We start from the raw sequence: 10,711 nt of genomic DNA, 5'->3' as shown, positions 1-10,711 counted from the left end.
AAATGAACAAATCAATCAACCTTCTCTGATTAAGGGTAAGCAGGATATAGTTAAAATCCTGGCAGCAGGGTATTATCTTTCTTCAGAACACTCATGAAGCGTGAAAGTAGCACATTCGATTCCCACCGCGCACCGGTTTAGGTTCTGTATCTCCCCTTTATAATGACTTTCTATAAATTATGCTTTCTCCCTTTCAATTTCACCAGGTAGATCTTTGAACAAAGCATGAAAACTTATTAAGTTGAGATAGCCTGGCAGGTAAGACATTAGTCCCATGTCCGAGAGGTGGTGAGTTCGATCCCCGCCAGCCAAAGACTGCCCGTGTGCAAAATGATGACTGAAGCACGCTAAATCTGTCGGGGTCTCAAAGTCCTCCAAGCTCCCATAACTATCTCTGGGGGGTACTATATCGGAGATTGATCGTGTTCAAATTCAGGTCAAAATTACAATCTGCGGATGGATAGTGTGGGAATGTGACCTGCCAGTAAAACGGGATATGACGTCCGCATGTCGTCTCCGGAACATCCTCAGGGATATTTCTCAGACCGTCACCAATAGCCTATTGTGCAGCTCCAGTGCCACGTGAAGCAAAAAAAAGTACCGTACAGTACAAATTATGATATGATTAAATATAGGCCGGATGACTGAGAGATTAAGGTGAGAATTTAAGGCAGAAATACCTGTTAATTTTGCCCTGAAGTCATTGTAGAACCTCAACGCTTGAGACAAGTCTTCAATAAACGCTTAGATGAAGTACAACCAACTTTATATTTCCACGACCAGAGAAACTGTTAAGCTAAGGCCCCGATAGAGAAGTTTACAAGTTCGTAACCAAAAGTCACTGAAAAACTTTAATGCAAACATGCAATGAGCACAGAAGCACATGAATGAAGTTAGATAAACTTTATTGGACTTCTTAATGACTTTAATGAAAGCATACTTAGCTTAAGCTGAATAGGATTATAGTTGAACACAGCCGAACATTGAAAAACGATAATAGGGCTTTTAACACTAAAATAAACAATTATTAAAAATTTCTTTGTTAAAGCAGGTCTTGTAATAAACAAGCTCAACTACACGCAATAATAATTTAATTAATCTCCTGTAGCAGATTAATACCTACTATTTCCTTCATTTGTAAAAATTAAATAAACAGAAATAACACAGAATATTTAATAAATAAATTAAAGGCAACCAGATATAATAATTTTAACCACTAATGCTTCAAATATCTTCCAATTTATAAGTTAACTTCGAAGTAGTTTGCTTCAATAAACTGTTCTGTACAAAGTCTGTTAAAATATCTCTGACCTCAGAATTTATGGCTTCTTTCAAAGTGGTTTCAAGCTCTCTTCTAATCTCTGCCATTGATTCTTCTGAAGTTATTTCAAGACCTTGAACATCAACAGTCATGTCATTAACCTGAGACATTTCAATTTGTGGATCAACAGGTTCTGATTTCGCTAATCGAACACGCATGTACAATGGCTCTTCTGTTCTCAGTTCACACTCACCAGTGTTCTTCAGCCCCTCAAGTTCTGCAATAATTGTGCAAATCGCTCTTAAGCGACCCCACTTAAAAAACATCACTGGACATCCACCTTGTTCATCTGATTTAGCATCCTCAATGAAACTAAAATCAGATAAACCAAAGAGCGATAGTCTTTCCACATAAATATTAGTCTGTCTTGATCTTACTGCAGATCTTAAGGGCACTGAAAATTTCAAATTGCCCATTCGATAGGGCTCTTGACCTTTCGCAAATAGGGCCCGGCTAGTTCTTTTCACCAGATCAGCAGGATCGAAGCAGGACTGGCCATAGTTTGGGCTGACTTCCATTAAGGCCATCTTCATTTTTCGCCCTCTAATTTCAGGCACTCTGCGATAGATTTCGTTGGGGCTAAAATATACACCTCCAAATTCTGAAAAGAAAAGAAGAGAAAGTAGAAACAATATAATAATATGTGCATGATACTGAAGGCTTCTGTAACAATTTAGTAATTTAGGAAATTCGAAACACAAATCAAGCAAAAATGAAAAATTTCTACAGATATGTCTGTTAGCAAAACAGCACTTCATCAGGGAACACACTGTCTGCCAATACACAGATTAAGATTTGGCAATTTATTTATCATTATTATATTATTATTTTGATTTGGTTATTCTAACTGTAACTATATCTTTATTTATTTTTCTTATATATGGGCGCTTCATTATTAGTTCTGGGGATTCCCTAGCCGCGCGGTATCGCCCGCCAAACGCAGTGTGAATCGTGGAGGTGGTGGGCTCGAACCCCGTCGTAACCCTGATGTATTCTTTGTGATGTCCTTCTATAAATTGTTCTATATGTCCTTCTAATTGACAAGGGTTTATAAACCTAAATTGAGCAAACAAGCCTGCAAATATATGTAATTTCAATAAAGCAATTAGTCCTCTGTGTACTTTTTGAATTGTACTTGCGTATCGTTAATTTTTCATTGTATTTGCACTTCAATTTTTGAATTGCTTTTTCGTATTTATCCATTATGGGGCGACGGTGCGCAGTCAGTTTTTGGTATTACCACTGACGACAGAAAGGCTCCTGTGTGTTGCAGACAGCGCGTCCTCTGGTGAAGTGCTGTTTTACTAACATACATATCTTTAGAAATTCTTCTGTTTTTGCTTGATTTGAGTTTCTAACTTTCTGAATTATTAAAATAAGACAAATTTGGTTTTAGTTGCTTTTAGCGCCTTTCCATTTTGACTTATTATTTTAAACGGTATTTTCTTATTTTGTCTTTTTATTTAATTTGCGTATATCAGTTTCATTCTTTGATTAGAGGCTTCTATATTAACTTTCTGAGGTCTAATATATGACCTCATCAGTCCCCAGAACAATGAATCTTACTCATCTTAGAGTACTGACCAATATTGCCTAGTTATTAGGATGTTATACAACGGGAGAAACTCTTGATGGCAAATTCTGCTTAACAATATTGGTCTCTTAAAATTTAAAGATTAAAAAAAAGTGAGTTCAAATAAACATAGGATAAACCATGAAGTTCCAAATGCCGAAAATATTTTTTTCAAAACATCGAAATGCAAACTAATTATTGCTGGATCACTGCGTAATCCTGATTTATTCTGCAATTGTTAGTCTGCATTTTGATTATTTGAAAACCTTTTTCAGCACTTGAAACGTCATGGTTTATTTTAGGTTTACACGAACTAATTTTTTCTATATTTTGAATTTTAAAATACCAGTGGAGGTGGAAGAGAATTGAACACAAAGTGTTTCTCCCGTAGTATAGCGTCCTCTAAAGCTTAGAAGAATTGTAAAATTCAAAATATTATTTTACTGTTATGTTTATGGATAATATTGTTTTTTCATCTTAAAAAGAATTACTTTCTTCGTTATCCTGTATATTATGTTTCCCCAACAAAACATTTTATGCAAAATATGTATAAATTTTATACGGCCACATAAAGTTCGTTGGCTATGAAAATCATGGCAAATCTTTACTTGAATTTTTTAACTGTTATTTAGTATAACAGCTCCGTAATCTTCGCCTTTATATATTCTTATAATTCTTGTGAAATGATTAGTCTAAAAATTGTACAATTAATTTATCAGCGTGGAAGAAATTAAACTCACTTGAAATCTATCAAATCTATAGAGATAAAAAGGGAATGAATAATATTCGAACCAGTTTGATTGCCTGGTTAACTTCTCTCTATCACAGTAATCAGACAAATTGTAATGTTTTCATCAAATGAAATTACCATAATAATATTTCGTTTTTTTTTCCCCTTATGAATGCACATTTTTACTTAATTTTTAACAAGGATTCTAAAAATATATATTAAAGTCGGTAATTACCGAACACCTTATACAGTATCTTGCTGTGTAAGTGAAATAAAAAATAAGTAATTTTAGCTTTAAGTTCTACTTTTGGATTTATAATGTAGCTACTCAAAGTGAGTTAAATATGTAAAAACTACTGACTGTAATTGCAAAGCTTAATCTGTACTGATTAAATACTTTAGCCAGTGATATTTTAGCAATTTTTTGAAAAATAAGACTTTGAATATGCAAAAGTTACAGTAAAAATAAAAAATCTGAATAAGTAGAAATATCAACTTTCGAATAAGTAAAAATATTATAAAGCTGTTTGCAAAGCGTCTTATTTTTTATTCAAAATTACCATATTTAAAGACGTGGCACTCAGGTATTTTTTGTGTTTTTCTTTCAATTAATTCGTAACCTTTTCAATTAAAACAATTTTTCAAAAATTGATTTTATTCAAAAGATTATATTGAATTTTCAAAAAAAAAATTTCAGAAAAAATTGTTGAAGAAAAAATATTTTCTACATAATATTGCGAGGTTTATCAGCACAATTCAAAAAGAAGAAAAAAGTCGCCATGAATAACTCTTCATCAAGTGATCTAATTTTAAAATTTTAAATACAAATCTTCGTATTTCAAAAGGAACTATTGTAATTATGGTGCCTTTTACGGTTTTGGTTATGAAACTGCTCCTTCCGTGTGCAACTTTATCGCATTGTTTTAATAAACATACAAGTTTTATACTTTATTATATTCATGTATTTTTTTACAAAATATATTCTTGTTTTTAAATCTAAATAAATGGGGAATAAAATCTAAAAAGTTGAAATTTCAACACTTATTTATTTATTTATTTATTTTGGTGTTTCGGGGCACCATATCTTGATCATCAAACAGTTTTGCATAAAATTATAAGACTTGCTCTCAGTAATTACTTACTCAAAGATAAATAAATCAAAAAAATTATTGTTTATTGTTTTTTTAAATAGCCTTGTCTTATTAATTATCAAGAAATATTTGAATTGCGAATTGTAAAATATTTCAAATCTCGTTCCCTACATAATACGACTTAGAAACTTGAAATTGTTAAGTCGTGTAGAAAAGTATACAGATGGAATGAATGTACAGGGATGGAAGTACAGGGATGGAATAAAAAAAATTAACATTAGAATATTTTTCCGTGAATAAAATTTATTCGTGAAACTTTTAAACGTGTTTTTGAAAAAATAACATGCGGGTCAGTCTTTAGGCAGCAGAAATGCAACTAAAGAGTTGAAATTTGGCATGATAAAAGAATCACATTTGTTTATGTGATGTAACATTGTTTACACGAGTGAACATGAGTTTTTTTTTTTTCTTCCTCTTCTTCTTTTCCAAAATTCTAATTTGTTCGAAAGTTATTGCAATTTTAAGTGCGTTATCGCAAATTTTTCCTCTTTCTCTTTACGATACAAATTACTCTACAGCTCAAAATCTATAAGATTTAGATGCTTAAAATTACGAAGGTGTGTGGCAAAAAGTATAGAGAGTACGATAGAGTAAAGAAATTTCTGATTCGACTATTAGTTCGAGAATTATTAACTGTTTAATTTGCTGCAAAAAAAAAAGAAACATATTGGTCGATTTACTATCCGCTGAAATGCAACTTCAGAATTGAAATTTGACGTGATGATAGTCGTGATGACTGACGTGATGATAGATTTTATTTTATATTATAACCGTCGTTGAACAGCCTACCCAATTTCATGGGTTTATGACTACTTACGTTCAACTCCGTAGCCTTGCAATTTTGAACCAATCCAGAAGACAAGGAAACTCCTGGATCAGTACCCCCAGAGGTATTGATTTGTTGTGGGAACATGGAGGACTTTGAGACTCGACAGATTTAACGTGCATCAGTCACCATTTACTACACGGGGAGTCTTCGGCCGGCGAGGATCGAACCCACGACCTCTTGGATATGGGCCCAGCGCCCTACCGACCAGGCTATCCCGGCCTATGATAGATTGATGTGATGATCATAATTTTAACCAGAGTTTTTTTTTTTCGAAATTCCTTGGTTGGTTGGTTGGTGTTAATTTACGTCGCACTAGAGCTGCACAATGGGCTATTGGCGACGGTCTGGGAAACATCCCGGAGGATGATCCGAAGACATGCCATCACAATTTTGATCCTCTGCGGAGGGGATGGCACCCCCGCTTCGGTAGCCCGACGACCTACGTGCGAAGTCGAGCACTTTACGGTAGCACAGTTTAACGAGGACCAATATCACACACCCTCGGTCCCTACGCAGACTGATCCAAGTGGTCACCCACCCGCACACTGACCGTAGCCAGTGATGCTTGACTTCGGTGATCTGCTGGGAACCGTGTCTTAACGATCAGTCCACTGCGGGACTTCGAAATTCCTACTTGTTCGAAAGTTATTGCAAATTTAAATGCTTTTTCTCGTTTTCTTTTTCAACTTTTTTTGGTTCTAAATATCGATTTATCTATTTTTCTAGAAAAATTATTTTTCCTTCATGAGATTTTATTTTTTTATTTCGTAAGCTCGCGTTCGAGTAGATGTCAATCAAAAGTAGCAAAAGATAGGAAGAGAGAGAGAGATTACATGTTGCCAGATAAAAATCTTAGCCTTAGTTGTCAGATTTCTAACTAGTGAAATTTTTAAAAATTAAGAAAACTTAATAAATAACGATAAAAACCGTTCCCAATTTGAATTATTAAAAATCTCTTCAACACGTACAATTATTTCTCATTTATGTCCTCTTATTGAGTCTCACAATCTGTGTTCCTTCTATCTAGGTAATCTAGGTAATTCATTCAAATCTGGGTAATCATCCAATTTGTTTGATTAAAAACATTGACAAAATGCCCTTATCTTCTTCGCAAAAGTCCAATTTTTTAGGTGAACGAAATTTAAAAAAAATTCTTATGTTTGCTAAATATTTACAGAAAGATTAATTTTTTCTAATTTCTTTCTCGCTATTAACTTTGATGAATTTTAATTTATGATGATTCATAAAAGTTTTCCGTATTTGCTTGAAATATTGAAAGACATATACTCACCGCCCTCTACAAATGATGCCCATGTCTTATATATGATTACAGTAACTGAATTTTTCGAATCCAAATTGCACAGTGTTTTTATGGGAAGTTAAAATAAACAATTATGAAAAAGAAGCAATTACGGAAGTAGGTGAGTGGAGCGAACAGGGGATGGAGTCTTCTAGTTTATTAAAAAAAAAACTATAAACATTCGGTATAACTTCAAAAGACGCCAGTATACGAGACGTGCATATAAGCAATACATTTTAATACAATTATTGATTATGCAATATTATTGATCCTTTAATGTATTTGATAACATATTGAATGATTATCAATTAATGAAAGATTAGGGCTTCTAACGTTTTATTATTATTATTAATTTTTATGCATTTATTATAAAATTTGTAATAGTTAAAAATTTGTAATTTTTAATTTCGGTCATTCATTTATGCTTACGCTGCACATTTACTTACTTACGCAACAAAAACGCAATAAGACTATAAAGCAGCATTAATTAAACATAATTATTTAAACAACATAGTTTAAGGATTTTACCGAAATTCAATTTCTTCTCTTGCCTGACATCTGTTTATGAACATTAATTACTTCCTAACTTTGTTTTCTTATGATTCTTTCTTTTCTTAGGATCCATTAAATATTCCTACGAACAATTATTTTTTGAATACGTACAATGTAGTAAAAAGAAATAATTCCCAGATTAACGTTTAGGTCAGTTCGGTTCTTATTGATCGTAGTTTTGCACAAGTTTCAATTTTTAAACAATGTAATACAAAATTTGAACGATATCGATCAAATAATTCCTGAGAAAAAAATGTAAGAATGCGATTTTTTTTTAAAAAAAATTCATTTCTTAAAATCCCTTTCGATTTCGTTCAAATTTCGAATTTTGTCATTTAAAAACTGTTTTGTTTAAAATGATGCAATAATTAATTCACCTAACGATGCAAATTTTTTTCGATATTTCCAATTAAATAATTATTAATAACCATTTTTTTTCATGAAATTATCTCCAGTAAACTAGCATCATAATTACTTGATTAAAAACTTCATTCGCTTCAAAAAAAAATTATAATTGGAAATAACAGTCATGTTTCCAGCGCTCAAAAACTAATTTTTGAGCACTTGAAGCATGTCGACTGTTACTTCCGTTTTATTTTTAAAGCGAATGACATTTTTAATTAAGTTATATATTACTGTTTCAGTTTCTTGGGATTATTTATTTAAGTATTATAACTGTGCGTTTAAAAAAAAAAATTATATATATATTTAAGTAGATTGAGATTAAGTCAGAGACCTAGTGAAATTCGTAATAAAAAAAAATCAACATTAAAGGGTAAAAAATAATGATAGCTCTCTCTTGGCGAAACTATTCTGACTTGAGGATTTTAAAAAAAAAAAAAATTTTATTCAGAGAAAGTACAATTTTGTGTCTGTTTTCGTAACTTAGATTATCGTTTGCACACAAATTAACTGACATAGTTAAGGATAAACTCTCTAATTAATCAGATTGGCATTTAGTAGATGGAAGAAGAAGAAAAAGTTATTCAGGTTTATATCTTTTTTTATTTGGCTCCCTGTATTAACATAAAATTTCGAAACATTATTTTATGTGATAATATTTAACACAATAACATTTATTAAAATGTACAGGATCTTTTAAGTGACGAAAATTTTAATAAAATTTTAATTTTGTAGAATAATGCATGAAAATAACTTACGACTAAATCGCATAATACTAGGAAAACCATCATTACTATCAAATCGCATAATGCCAGAAGAATATTGTAGTTGAATACAAAATGTCACCAGAAGAATATTCAACAGCATATTCTCAACATTAAGAAATAACAAAATGGCGATGTATCCAAATGCATTTAGGTATCTGATATTTCTTTATCACAGAAGAAAATTCTTATAAGAATCAAATTTACGGAGAAGAAAAACTCTAAAACGTAAAAAAAGAGGAAGTTAACCTTCCGTTTTGTCGCAATGGGTAAAAATTCTAACTCACTTCCGCGCGAAATTAAGTTTGAAAATGAATCAAGATTTTTAAGTCTATAGGAAATGACAAATTGTAATTTTGTGAGAAAAATATATAAATTTAAGTAAATGTCAGTGTAGGGTGATCCCCGTATTTACGGAAATGTTTTAAATGGGTTGCAATGTGGTTTCAACAATCTTTATATCTTTTTTGTGGTTTGTTATTGCTCGTTTTTTTGTAATAAAAATAAACTTACATTTCCATAAATATTGAGAGATCTATTTTTGGACGAAGCACTCTATAGAACTTTTTTTTTTTTTTTTACACTTTCCAACTGAATTTTTTTGAAACAGAAAAAACATTTTTTAAAAAAGAATTTTTGAAATTTTACTTTTCTTTCCCCCTCCAAAATAAACGAATTCTACTTGTTAATTGTAACAATAATCCTTTTTTTTTATCCTTTTATATAAAAAAAAATTGAAAATTATCACACCACAACAGTAAATAAATATATTTCGCACAAAACTATAATGTGCAAAGGTAAGTACTTTAATACATGTAAGACATATTTAATAATTTTTTAGGTGAGAAATGGTGACATTCCAAACTTTAAAAGACATTTTTCATAGTCGCGACCAGTGCACACAAATTCGATTTGAACGATGACTTACATTGCATTTAACGATCTTAATTAGCGAAATGCAGAAAATTCGCGAATCTGAGTCACGATTTTTTCTGCCGATGGTTAGAGATTCTCGAATCTTTTATGACTTCCGGTGATTCCCTTAAACCGAGACAAAGCAATCGTTCAGATAATTCAAAAATGTTGCATTTATAGGTCTGGAATAGTTGTTTTATCTTCTTTTTTTTTAAGTCAAATTTATATTTGACTTAATCACGTATTTCGAAAAGTATTAGACTGACTATTCGCAAATCAACAAATCTATTTTGTTCAGATCGAAATAGTGAATCCATAAAAAATGGGATGACAGCATTTAGTAAAAACAGCATCCGTAATCAAAAAATTGCACTGGCCAAAAATTCTCTTAATTCTGATAAATGTTTAGGCAAGGAATTCTACTGAATCAGCAACTTGAAAGTTTCTCTCTTTAGAATTGAAAGACTTAGTTTGAAACATATCAAAATTGATATTTTTAGATAACTTATAGGTTGAATGGAAAAAGCATACAGACAAATATTGTTCAGTATTTGGGTTGTTTAAGTGCCCTTAATAAAATATTTTTCAATGTGTGTCGTAGTACAAATAAGATAGGCTAATTTACAGTCCAGCTGCCAAAGCCGTTGTGACTCAGCGGATAGAGGGTTCACCTCCAATGACGTGAACCGGGTTCGAATCCCAGCGATGACTGGTCGATTCGAATTCCGCACCCGTTGGGTTAGAGTCCCCTTACCATCGTATTTCGTGGTATTCCTCTCCATGTAACACAAATGATGGTGAGTTCCATCAAAAAGTCCTCCACGAAGACAAATTTCTCCCAATACTTCATCCAAGAATTCTCTTGTATTCCGAATTGGGTTCAAAATTACAAGGCTACGGAGTTGAACATTAGTAGTCGTAAACCTTAAATTGGGTCGGCTGTTCAACGACGTAATGAAATAAAATAAAATCCAGCGGTCTTTGGCGACTTTCTTTCTTTTTTTAAGTATTTTCCCCTTGACTGTAGTTGGTCCCAATTATAATACAAGCTTTTAATTCTTTTTTTTTAATTTGTTACTTGAACTGCAAAAAAAGTCAGGAATAAAGTTTTCTTTTAATTAAGAAAATGCCAAACAGGAGAGCGCTTTTAAAGGCCGCAGGATTGAAAAATCGC

At 31.9% G+C, this 10,711-nt stretch overlaps 1 protein-coding gene across 1 annotated transcript; it reads right to left on the bottom strand.

Annotated features, from left to right (window-relative positions):
* Positions 1 to 1,086: 1,086 nt before the first annotated feature.
* LOC107440595 (uncharacterized) lies at positions 1,087 to 8,840 on the bottom strand. The gene is made up of 2 exons (XM_016053570.3): positions 8,617 to 8,840; positions 1,087 to 1,922 (listed from the first exon to the last, which is right to left on the bottom strand). Exons 1-2 carry the CDS (start codon positions 8,723 to 8,725, stop codon positions 1,225 to 1,227), a joined length of 807 nt encoding a protein of 268 aa, XP_015909056.1. The 5' UTR covers positions 8,726 to 8,840; the 3' UTR covers positions 1,087 to 1,224.
* Positions 8,841 to 10,711: the final 1,871 nt, after the last annotated feature.

This window comes from Parasteatoda tepidariorum, chromosome 6 (assembly GCF_043381705.1).
Source record: "Parasteatoda tepidariorum isolate YZ-2023 chromosome 6, CAS_Ptep_4.0, whole genome shotgun sequence".
NCBI classification, from domain to species: domain Eukaryota; kingdom Metazoa; phylum Arthropoda; class Arachnida; order Araneae; family Theridiidae; genus Parasteatoda; species Parasteatoda tepidariorum.
This window is presented reverse-complemented; position numbering and strand designations above follow the sequence as displayed.